At 34.3% G+C, this 13,242-nt stretch overlaps 1 protein-coding gene across 1 annotated transcript in view; it reads left to right on the top strand.

Annotated features, from left to right (window-relative positions):
• Positions 1-12,934, top strand: part of Col5a2 (collagen, type V, alpha 2) — a 132,585-nt gene extending 119,651 nt beyond the window's left edge. Inside the window, exons 45-53 of the mRNA XM_013027576.1 lie at positions 363-470; positions 1,269-1,322; positions 3,150-3,257; positions 3,622-3,675; positions 5,316-5,423; positions 7,356-7,647; positions 9,087-9,274; positions 11,557-11,796; positions 12,478-12,934. Of these exons, the coding sequence (XP_012883030.1) occupies positions 363-470; positions 1,269-1,322; positions 3,150-3,257; positions 3,622-3,675; positions 5,316-5,423; positions 7,356-7,647; positions 9,087-9,274; positions 11,557-11,796; positions 12,478-12,624 (1,299 nt within the window). The 3' untranslated portion in view covers positions 12,625-12,934. The remainder of the gene's footprint in view (positions 1-362; positions 471-1,268; positions 1,323-3,149; positions 3,258-3,621; positions 3,676-5,315; positions 5,424-7,355; positions 7,648-9,086; positions 9,275-11,556; positions 11,797-12,477) is intronic.
• Positions 12,935-13,242: the final 308 nt, after the last annotated feature.

Here is a 13,242-nt window from a genome sequence, read left to right as displayed (position 1 = left end):
AAATGGGCATCTGGATGGTATATTTCCTTCAAATTTTTCTTTCATTCACACTTTTGGGAGAGACTTTATGTACTGTTAGTTTACAAACACTCCAGATTGAGAATAGCTGGTCTCCTGTACTCTAATTATATTGACTGTGGGAGCAAAAGGTGGAATGAAGGGGTGGATGGGAACCACTAAAGGAACATGATCTTTTCCTCTCCATGTGGCTTTATGAGTGAGCATGTACATGGAAAATACTTGGGTGAAATTAAATGTTTAACAGGCATTTTTCATAATGTGGATAGACAATGAATATATAGAATATTTTTGTGGTGGAATAACTGATAAAAAGAATAATTTTAATGCTATTCCTATGTTAGGGTGATCGTGGAGACCCTGGACCTGCAGGTCTGCCTGGTTCTCAGGGAGCCCCAGGAACTCCTGGCCCAGTTGGTTCACCTGGAGATGCAGGACAGAGAGGAGAACCGGTAAGAAGGGACTTGATTTCACACTGACAAAAATATACTGCACCATAAGTTACACAAATGCATGCAAGCATCAGTCATATGCACTGCCTCATGAACTCATGCAAAGACCTATAAACAGGTAATTACGAATTTACATCCCAGATTAGTCTTTTCTTTCTTTTAGTTATTACCTTATAGTTCTACAAAAGAGCTGCCATTTAACACAGCAGTTTATGAATACAACATATCTTGATCAATGTCACTTATCCCTTTTAACATTTTCACCCATTCTTCCCCTACTTTCCCCTTCCCTTACTCTTCTTTGTAGGATATACTTTGGATTCTTGTTGTATTTTCCCCCTCTTCTCTTTGTCTATCCCTTTCCCCTTGGCCCCAGCCCACCCCTCTCCCATATCTGCTTCCTTGTGTTTTATTTTGCTGAACTTTGATTTTTCCCTTTCTAAAGAATTACACTATTTGAGCTTTCCCTTGAATCTACCATCTTAAAAATACCTAATTTTGAATAATTAAGAATGATGTAATTCATGGAAAATGTAATAAATATGAATAAATTAAGCAAGTAACAAGTTTGTAATCAGCTTCAGTGATATTTATGTATTACTTTAGAAGTAGTTTTGGAGTCAGCACATTCTTTCTTACATTCATTTCTGACATTCATTGAATTTCAATAAATTATACATAGTATATATGTAAGTCACACACAAATATCACACTGAAAGCACATTCTTTAAAGTTCTGTGTCTATAGAATATATGCATAACTATTTTTAGATGCTAATTTGTGTGAATCTTTTTCTAGGGTTCTCGAGGTCCTATAGGACCACCTGGTCGAGCTGGAAAACGTGGTCTACCTGTAAGTCCTATGTTTTTTTTTTCTTTTCTGAATAAATACATGTATTCTTCTTTAAAATGTACTTTCATGGAAAAAGTATGATCTAAGCATTCAAAAATAAGAAGGACAGGGAAAGACTGATCAACAGGTACTAAGTTATAGGTAGACAGAAGCAAAGATTATGTTGTGATATGTCATAGGATAAGCTATACAAGCAATACTGTATCATAGATTTTAAATAGTTAATGTAAGAAAAGCCAAGTACATAATAGGATAACTTTATATTTATATGAGTTATGCTAAAAAGTCTTACAAGAAAACGATTTGAAATCTCTTTGTAATTTGAAAAGCATTATTCAAATATCATGCTTCATTTGCAATTAGACTTTCCTGTCTATGTTTTGATCTCTTTGGTATTTATAATCACTTGCAGGTCAAATATCATTATACAGATGTTTAACTATTTTGTTTCTCTCATATGTGCAAGCTAGTAAGCAATAGTTCTCACCCTTATTTATCAAAGTCCATATTCAGGAAGAAAATTATATCTTTAAATTTATGCCAATAAAGCTTTGTTATACTGTTCCATTGAAAAGATTTGGACTAATTTTGATATATAATTTTACATTGCTGCATAGTGAATGAAACCCAGCTTTGTTTTTATTATAAAAAGACTGTTATACTGACTGACAATACAGAAATCCAAATTAAAAACACATAAGGAAAATAAAACTCAAACTCACAAGGGAAAACTTGTACCTAAGAGCTAGTGGATTTGATGATTCCATCTATTGTTCAATGTGAGTCAACTGGTACTTTAGGAAAACCCTTAAGACAACAGAAAATAATCTTACTCCTCTTGTCTGTTTACAATGATCCACTGAATCTATGGAACTGTTTTTGTTTGCCAAGATCTAAAACAAAACAAAGTATTCAGAGAAAACTATAATAGGAACAATAAAAAAACATTTGAGATCTATCAGATAATTTTCACCTCTTCTATGGGTGCAGCTTGTAACACAAAATAACATTCCTCATTATGACTTCCTTCTGTATTTTCTGAGGAACAGGATCTCTAGTTTGGGATACAGATATTGAAGATCTGATAAGGATCCCATACGGATGATTTAAAAATGAGAGTGGTTTATTGATGATATTTCAGTTTTATGTGCTTATTTTTTTCTCCTTTCCCAACTGTCATCTTCATTTACTTCATTTATATCTACAGATTTCACAAACATTTCCTTCTTCAAGAAAGCTTAAGAACAATACTTGGTTTCATTCCATAGAATCTACTTACGTTAGCAATATTTTAGTTAAAAACCTCAGCTTGGTTGGGAAGGTGGCTCAGTGGTAGAGCGCTTGCCTAGCATGCATGAGGCCCTGGGTTTGATTCCTCAGCACCACATAAGCAGAAAAAGCAGAAGAGCTGAGGGACAGTGCCCAGGCCCAGAGTTCAGGCCCCATGACTAACAACAACAAAAAACAGCTAAAATTGTGATAGGTGTTTAACTGATATGTTAGTTCAGACTTAAAATGATAACATTTTAGTAAGAACATCAGATAAATGTTCAAACCCTGAATCTTTGAGAAAGCAATATGATGCACTTATTATTTTTTCACTGACCACCTACAACTCCATGAGAAAATAGACACAATTTGGGGGTATGATGCTATTTAGGTAAGTAAATATGTTCATTCATGTAAAATAAAGTACAAAAAATTGTAATAAATACAACTCTATAATACATTCATTGATGTACAATAAATTGCAATAAATGCAACTCTAAAAGTTCAGTGAGTTGTACTCTTAAGAAAGTAGTATTGATGGCATTACTCTACTTCTAGGGACCACAAGGACCTCGAGGGGACAAAGGAGATCATGGAGATCGGGGTGACCGAGGTCAGAAGGGCCACAGAGGCTTCACTGGTCTTCAGGGTCTTCCAGGACCCCCTGTAAGTTATTTCTTTACATGCTATTACTCCTTGCATGTGAAAATACACGAGTATATTAACACATATTTATTGATAAGTACATTAAGCATCTCATTTTAATTTCAAAATTATCTTGGTAAATGCCCAGTTACACAATATAATTACCTGTATGTAAGGCATAATTTTGAGGGGAAGAACTTAAGCAAAAAGCTATATGTTTCTAAAATGGTCTTTAATATTAGAGAACGCATGGAGACATAGCTGAGATTGACGACTTAGTAGTTCATGATGCTGCATCAATAAAATATATTTATAGAAAAACTGTCAACAAATAATGCAAGATACAAATATTTTAGTAACGTTTTTAAATTTTCTTTTTATATAGGGTCCCAATGGTGAACAAGGCAGTGCTGGGATCCCTGGCCCTTTTGGTCCTAGAGTAAGTAATCAAAATAAATCAGCTTCAGAAGTAAATAATATTTCCTTTGGTGATACAATACAAATTCTTCACTACCATTTGCATGGTACTGAACATGGAGTTGATTCATATTCTTTGAAGTTAGCAGCAAATACATGAGAGAAACTATAGAGCAACTGGTTTTAAGTAGACCTATCTTAAATATGGCATATTAGATGTAATAACATGTGCCCATGTTAAAGTCTCCCACCTAAGGCTTGTATGTATTTGCCATTCAATTAATCACTTTGGGATCATTTAAATTTTCATTGAAATTTTATTCTTTGAATTGACAAATTGGATCTATTCATAAAGATTTATTTTATCCTTTTAAAAGTACAATATTTTCTTGATCCATTCATCTACTGAGGGGCGTCTAGAAAATGTGGTATATATATGCAATGGAATTCTATGCCTCCATCAGAAAGAATGACATTTTCCCATTTGTTAGGAAATGGAAAGGCTTGGAAAAAATTATATTAAGTGAAGTAGGCCAGGCCCAAAGAAACATAGGTCCCTTGGTTTCCCTTATTTGCAATAACTAGTATATGTCTAAGACATGCAGAAATGGTCAGATAAGTTGATGTTAGGCTAAATGAACCCCAAGATAAAGAGTCAAATGGTTTTTCTTTCTTGGTATTGTTTCTAATATATTTATAAGATGATTTCTTTGTTGCTTTGTATGTCCCTCCCCCATGGTATAACCCTTGTTTTCACTGTATTTGATGTTGGTATAATTTGGGGAGGGGAAGGGCAAAAACAAATTGTTTAAATAGAGATACAGGTGGACCCATTGCAACAATGAGATGTACAAGATGTTATGTGGAAAACGAACTTTACAACTTTGGCGCAGGGGCAGGGGGGAAGAGGGGTATTGGGGTGGAGATGGGAAGGGGAAACAAAGGAGGAGGCAGCGATGCTTGGTAAGAAATGTACTCATTACCTTGCTCATGTAATTGTAACTCCTCTGTATAGTATTTTCACAATAAAAATAGTACAATATTTTCTCAGAAATAATATGAATAAAGCTACTTTGGGGAATAATTCAAAATGGAACCCATGTTTGAAATACTTAGAAATGTTGCACTTATGTTTATTCTGCCTCTTCTAAGTCATTTTGAGCTTAAAGATAATTGGAATATGTAATCATTTAGACTACAGGAATAATTCTAGAACAAATTGTAAGAATTAATATGACATATATATCTAAAGATAATATTTCATATATAGAATAGAAAATAGTAGAGACAATTATTATGTGGTTTTATTTTGTGAGGTAAGTACTTGAAGTTCACTTCTAACAAATGCTTCATATTTTGTTCTTATTCTAAAGTAATTGAACTTATTTGTGATTTGCTTAAATAATTGTTACTAATGAATTAGGAGATTAGCCTATTACAATTTTAACCTGTTTTGGTCTCTGACTGTGCATGATTGATGAATGATTCATGTTTGATGAGTTTGTGAAGGTTTCGAATTACTGCATGACCATTATTAGTTATTAAGAAATCTAAGATACCATTGTAATAACTAAATCTATACAATGCAAATAGTTCTTTGATGAACAGAATTATTGCAAAGTATTTCTACACCAGACCTAAAACAATCTTATTTTCTTTCAGGGTCCTCCAGGTCCAGTTGGTCCCTCAGGCAAAGAAGGAAACCCTGGGCCACTTGGACCAATTGGACCACCTGGTGTTCGGGGCAGTGTAGGAGAAGCAGGGCCAGAGGTAAAGTCACAGGGTTTGCATGCAAGAAATTTCATTGATGCCAGTGGATTGGCTTCCCATCAATACTATCTGTGTTGCCTGACATACAAAAGACTCAATGGACTCTGCTAAGAGTCACACAGAGTTAGTCTGTGCAGGTGACTATTTCAAACATTTTAACCTGGAGAGTCTATAAAGTAGAAACCCAAGATACTCAAACCTTGATTTATGATATACATAAGAGCAGCTATTAAGTTCTGATTATTTTTATAATTATGCAAATGTTGTTTTGCATTCAATGACAAAGATACCTGTGATGTTTCTTTATTACTTCATAAATGCTAGAAAACAATGAATTATATGAGATTGAATTTTTCTCTGTTGTAAGTGTTCAGAAAAGATTTCAGTGAAAACTCCTAATAGTCTTCAAGTGAAGATATTATAAAGCTATCAAGTGCATTAGTCTGTATCTTTTCCAACTTCTAGAAAGACTCATACATCTCCCAGTTTTTCCTCTGAGCGAGCACTGGTGTACATGTGTCTATGAGCTTCTGCTTCCTCTTTGGTCTATATCTGGTCTGATTTACCTTCTGTTTTGTCTTTGCTCCTCAGTGGAAACTCCATTATACTAAATTTTTATTATTTACTATGGAAATAGTAAATAGGCTTCTGTTTCCTATTGTCAAGAAGAGTGCTTCTTTTTTTCTATGAATAGAAAACTTATTTTTCTGTCTTTTTTTGTGTTTCACTGGCATTTGACAGATAAAAATATTTTCCCTTTACATTAGAATAAAAGAATGCATGAAATCGTCAAGATGAAAGAGAGAGAGAGAGAGAGAGAGAGAGAGAGAGAGAGAGAAGAGAGAGAGAGAGAGAGAATAACAAAGCATTGACATGAAAAGTTAAATGACTTGTCTGGAGCCATGAAGAAAAGTAGCCAAGCCCATGTTAGAAATGCAGCCTGTTGAATCTCAGGGCTGTGCTTGCTTCTTGAGGAGTGGAGTCTGCATTTCTTTAGATTGTTGCCTAGTTCTTCCAAGTTGCTGGGTTTTTTTTTTTCTGGTCTTGGGACTTGAACTCAGGGCTGGGCATTGTCCCTGAGCCTCTCTGTGCTCAAGGCTAGCAGTCTACCATTTGAGCCACAATACCAGTTCTGGCTTTTTCTTAGTAGTTTATTGGAGGTAAGAGTCTCATGGACTTTCCTGCCCAGGCTGGTTTTGAACTGCAATCCTCAGATCTCAGCCTCCTGAGTAGCCAGGCATGAGCCACCAGCACCCAGCTAGTTTCTGGGTTCTTGTGAGACACAGAAGGCAATTCGTATGCATTACCACTTTTATAATTTATCTCATTTGGAAGGAGAGCTCTTTATTTAAGTCAATAAAAGGATTAAAAGTAATTTCTTTCAATTTTGTTTAATACGGAGAATTTTTATGTGCACTATAACTAATAAAATGACTGTTGTGTCGCCTTGATTAGGATTTAGAGATTCAAAAAGGGAATCTTGCAGGTATTTCTTGTGGATGTTAACTTGGTATTGTTCAGAAGCAGCACCCATATCATGACTGTAGTCCTTGTTCATCTTGCGTCCATACCTACTTTTAGAACATTTTAGTGCTACCCTGCTCCAAATAGTTTTGATATGAATGAATATATATGCCTGGCCTTAACATAAAGTGTATTGGATTTTTAGTTTAGACATCAAAGCAAATATTGTGTGCTTTACTCTTTATTCATCACAGATGCTGACTTGCAGACACGTTGCCTGAACAACAGGGATCATTTCCCATTTTTCTAATCCTGTGCCTCAACAGGCCAGCTCCATCTTCTTACAGAAAGATCCCTAGTATCCTGAGATTGCATTCCATTTCCAATGTCACATTGTATATATACAAGTTTAGGAATCCAATACATAAAACAATATATTCAATAGCCTTTCAATTTCTTTGCAATTAGGGTCCTCCTGGTGAGCCTGGTCCACCTGGACCTCCAGGCCCCCCTGGACACCTTACAGCTGCTCTTGGGGATATAATGGGCCACTATGATGAGAACATGCCAGATCCACTTCCAGAGTTTACTGAAGACCAGGCAGCTCCTGATGACACCAACAAAACTGATCCAGGAGTCCATGCGACCCTGAAATCACTCAGTAGTCAGATTGAAACCATGCGCAGCCCTGATGGCTCCAAGAAACATCCAGCTCGGACTTGTGATGACTTAAAGCTTTGCCATTCCACGAAGCAGAGTGGTGAGTAGACTTGGACCCATTGGAACAAATTGCATTGTTTCTGATTATATTGTTTTTAAATGCATTCCAAAATATTTTTTTAGCTTTATACCTAGTTATACAAGAAAGAGAGTAAACATGCCACAGAGCTTATAGGTTAGTGGTGGAGTCAATTTACATGGAAAAATATGGAGAGAGATGACATGTTCTGTAATTAATATTCTATTAACTATATAATTTCATCTTTACCTACAAGTCCTAAAATAGCGGTAGTTTCTGCAGAGTAACAGATTTCTGTGTTGATAACTATTTTGAAAAGAATTGCTGAAGCATGGTTAAACATATATATTTTTTTACCCCCATGAATTCTCAGTTTTAACAAAATAACATTTATTGTATTATTGAGAGCCAAATTAAGTACACAGTACTATCCAGATTTATTTGGACATGGAATTCCTTTAATGTAGTTTATATTTCTACGATTTGCTCCTTTGGAATCTTTTGCTAGCAGCATGATTTTATCATGAGATTCTAAGGTACTTAGAAATAGTGCTTCTACCACAGTTGCATGACTGGCATGTACAGTTTGCCCTATTTTGCCATTTTGAATAATTAATAAGACCTAGAAAAGAGGAATGCTACACCATAGAAAAAAAAAGCCTGTGAAATGTTTAAGAGTGTCAATTAACTTTGAAATGACATTGACAGGGAAAGCTACAAATGTTATCTCTGAAAAAAAGACAATTTTATTCTAAACTCTATACCTTCCATTACTCTCATTTTATTTAAAATTTAATATTTATATGTTTCCCTGTATTTATACTCAAACATGCACATAGGCCTAAACATGAACAAATATGTTTATTTGTCCATATGTCCCATACCAAGCAATGCCTTGTTATAGCTTGCTTCAAAATTTTCATATGCATATATATTTATATATGAAAATATTAACTTTAGAGATGATTCATAGCTTCTTGTTGTAGTTCATATATTTACTTTAATTATAGTGTTGATTAATGACTTATTACATTATGATTATATTTTTTAAATCTTTGGCTTTAAAAATTTAACGGGAACATATGTATTTTGACAAAACCAATCTCTTGTGGATACCATTTCTTTCCTAATAAAATAAGGATAATAACATTTCCATCACACTGATGTTTAGAGCCTTAAGTGTATGGTTTGACAAAATGCCTTACAACAACATCTAACATGTAGAAAGCCCCTCTGTTCCTAACAGTTACTTTTTCCTTAAAGGATATCATATGCTCTTTAAAATGTGCCCTAAATCAGTGAGTTCATAGTTGATTGTTATCATAGTATAATATGAAATCAATCAAATGAAATAAATTATAATAGTATAAATATAATAAAAACATCTCTATTATTTTGGAGACTAATAATAATGTTTAAGGTAATCTCAATTTATTTATTCATTTGATTTTGGAAAACAGGTGAATACTGGATTGATCCTAACCAGGGTTCTGCTGAAGATGCAATCAAAGTTTACTGCAACATGGACACAGGAGAAACCTGTATCTCAGCAAACCCATCCAGTATCCCACGTAAAACCTGGTGGGCCAGCAAATCTCCTGACAATAAACCTGTTTGGTATGGTCTTGATATGAACAGAGGATCTCAGGTAATTTAATATGCCTACACAAAATTGTATTCTATATTTTATATTATCTGTTGTAAATTTTTAGCATTTTATAGAGAGATATGCTGTTACTTTTAATGAAGTATATTTCATTGTTTGTGATATATTTTCATTAATTAGAATTGCAAAGACATTACTTAAATGAAATTTTACTATGAGATTATCATCTTTTTTTGCTTTTTATTTTTCCATCCTGAGGCTTGAACTCTGGGCCCCGGGCACTGTCCCTGAGCTTCTTTTGCTCAAGGTGAGAGCTCTACCTCTTGAGCCACAACACCACTTCTGGCTTTTTGGAGTAGTTTATTGGAGATAAGAGTCTCAAGGAGTTTCCTGCTGGGACTGCCTTTGAACCATGAGTCTCAAATTTCAGCCTCCTTAGTAGCTAGGATTATAGGCTTAAGCCACTGGCACCTGGCTGATTATCATAAATGTTGAATTATAATTTTCCCATTGATGAAATACAGAAAACTATATTAATTTTAGTTTTCTAATGTTTTGGTCCTCACTGTGTAGTGTAATTACAGAGGTCTTAACAGAATCGAAAGCCAGTTATTAGGAGGCTGGAAAACTGTCAGCAGAATCATTTACTGACATTGGGCCTTATAAATTAAGAAAACTTCTCAGAGCCTCAGTTTTGCTAGTGTGAATTAAGTGTGATAATACAGACCCCACTGTCTCCGTGTCAGTGTGTTTAGAGTAATACACAACACGTGCTAAGTGGTAAGAATTAGATGATGTGTCAAAAATGGAAAAAAAATTCTGTAAATGTTTAATTTTATTGACACCTTATAATTACATGGCTTGCATTCCTGTTGTTCTGAGTTCTATCATGATGAAAAATTTAGAGTTCCATCAGTCCTTGATCTTTTATAGTACATTATGTCTATTTCATCTCAGATCTTGTGGTAGCAGCCTAACTCTAACATCTTCTTATCACCTCTGCTCCTCACCTTCCACCAGAATCCATGCTTACATTCAAGATTATGTGAAAACATTAACTACCAGTGCAACATATGAAAGAATCTGCCATTATTTAATGAGCAAGGAAAAAAATTTAACTACTACGATTTTTTCCTGTAGCAACTTCAATTGAGAATATTGAAAACAAAGCTCAGTATTGAAAACAAATCACCAAATGCTTACAGGCAATTTGCTTGAGCTAATCAAAAAAAATATAATTCATGTTTCTTAAGAATATATGACATTGGGTCACAATAATTTATCATAATCATTAATTTCTAATTCTTACTCAAATTGTTGGTAAATGTGTTATAAATGTTTTATACATAATCAAAGCAGTTTTTAAAATATTTAATCTTCCTTTGTAAAATGATTATTGTTATTGGTTTTAACACCTCATTTGGGGTAGTAAGGAGAGATTCCTACTTGTGAAAATCCAGACATTTCAGGATTTAAAAAAATTGTGGTTAAAATTTTTTTTATTGTAAAGATACAGAGGGGTTATAGTTACATGCGTAAGGTAATGAATACATTTCCTATCAAGCATTGTTACCCCCTCCTTTGTTTTTCCCCTACTATCCTTTCCCCTCAACTCCCTAACACCTTCCTCCCTCTACCCCACACCACAAGTTGTAAAGTTCATTTTCAACATAGTGTCTTCTACATCTCATTGTTACAATGGGTCAACCTATATCCTTGTTTCAGCATTTTGTTATTTCCCTTCCCCTCCCCAAATTAGAAAATGTATACAAGATGCAGGGCACCAGAATCAAGTAGTGATAACAGGGGTTATACCAGCGGGGAAGAACATACAAAAGAAACAAAAAAATCACAAAGAACATTAAAAACAACAGTAACAAAGGAAAAAAACCTCTTGTGTCCCTATCTTGGAGTTCATTTCGCTTAGCATCAGATTATATGGTCATATGTACATACCTTTTGATCTTTTGTTCTTGTCTGGTAAGACTATCCTAAATGTATACTAGTTATTGCAAGTAAGGGAAACCATAGGACCTATGTTTCTTTGGGTCTGGGTTACTTCACTTAATATAATTTTTTCCAAGTCTTGCCATTTCCTAACAAATGAGACAGTGTCATTCTTTCTGATGGAGGCATAGAATTCCAAAGATATTTTTATATGTGTTATATGTATAGGTAGAATAGTTTACTTTATAACAACAAAGTAATACTCTCAAGAATGATTCGGCTAAACTCAATGTATCTGTCACATATCTGTGAGGCATATGAGACCCTTCAGATTATTTTAACAAAGACTTCGTTGTTGTTTTTTGTTTCCTTTTTAGTTTACTTATGGAGATTATCAGTCACCTAACACAGCTGTTACTCAGATGACCTTCTTGCGCCTTTTATCAAAAGAAGCCTCCCAGAACATTACTTACATCTGCAAAAACAGCATAGGATACATGGATGATCAAACCAAGAGCCTCAAGAAAGCTGTAGTCCTTAAAGGGTCAAATGACTTGGAAATCAAAGGAGAAGGGAACATTAGATTTAGATATACAGTTCTTCATGATACTTGCTCTGTAAGTACTATTTGAACTACATTGATCTAGTTGAGAAAAAATAATTCACTTGTATTAAAATTACTGTCATGGCATTTTGTTCATAGCTGTTCTTTAGGGTGAACTTGAACATCTGTTAGTACACAAAGAATGTTAGAAGTATTAATGCAAAACAGTAAAGAAAGAACTGGACTGCTAGTATTGGATCCACATATTTTCAATTCTGTTTGGTTCTTCATGCAGTAACTCAGTTCCAAGTATACAAAACTGTGATTCTAAAGACTATGACCAGTCATTGTTTTCTACCTCTTCCCACTTGTATGATAGAATATATATACATACACATACATGCATACATGTATATACACATATGTTTACATACATGCATGTATGTATGTATATATACATATGCATATATATGTTGAATGATGAATTATAGATTCTTTTGTGAAAAACCAGAAGAAGTTTTTATATATTGTTACTGATTTTTGGGTAGCAACAAAAAAAGGAAGAAGGAAGAAATGTCAGCAATGTAGGCTAGCTCCTCATTTTATATAACCAGTTGTCTGATACTTAAACAATGCTGTAAAAGATTTTGCTTTTACATTGTAAAAGTTATCTGGGGAAGTTTCTGTCTAAAATGGAAAACTTTGAGGGGAAAAGTTGTATATACTATTAACCTATTGTACCATTTAATTACAGAAGCGAAATGGAAATGTGGGCAAGACTGTCTTTGAATACAGAACCCAGAATGTGGCACGATTACCCATTATAGATCTTGCCCCCGTGGATATTGGCAGTACAGACCAGGAATTTGGTGTTGAAATTGGGCCAGTTTGTTTCATGTAACACAAGCCCAGAAACACCAACAATGAGCACCACAATCAATGACAACCATCACCCTTCACAAAAACTGACCGTTTGAAGTTGATCCTGAGACTCTTGAAGTAATGGCTGATCCCTCATCAGCATTGTACATATGGTCTGAAGTGCCTGGCCTCCTTTTCCTTCAGAATATTTATTTTACTTACAATCCTCAAGTTTTAATTGACTTAAAGTATTTTTGAATACAGCAGTTTAGGTTTAAGCTGATCAATGACAATGACCACCTTAAAAGAAAAGTAAACTGATTAAATAAATGTCTCTTTTCTTCAATTTATTTCAATGTAATGAAAGAGTTGCTTAGTATTTAATGAGGAAATTCTTCTTCCTGGCGGGTAGCTTAATGAGTGGGGTATACAAAAACCATGACACATGTTTGTTTGTTTTTTTGCTTGGCTGTCATTTGAAGAAATAGCAAGCAGTGCTCTTTTGTGTCAGATTATCAATGAAAAATGAATCAAAATAATTGAATCTTGTGATAGAAACCCACATACATGTCTTTATTACTGTATTCCTATTACAGAAATTCTTAAAAAATATTTCAGCTTCTCATGATCTTAAATCAGTACAAAATTTAACTCATTT

Source organism: Dipodomys ordii, unplaced genomic scaffold (assembly GCF_000151885.1).
Source record: "Dipodomys ordii isolate 6190 unplaced genomic scaffold, Dord_2.0 Scaffold5, whole genome shotgun sequence".
NCBI classification, from domain to species: domain Eukaryota; kingdom Metazoa; phylum Chordata; class Mammalia; order Rodentia; family Heteromyidae; genus Dipodomys; species Dipodomys ordii.
The sequence above is the reverse complement of the archived record's forward strand: the minus strand, read 5'-3'. Positions and strand labels throughout refer to the sequence as shown.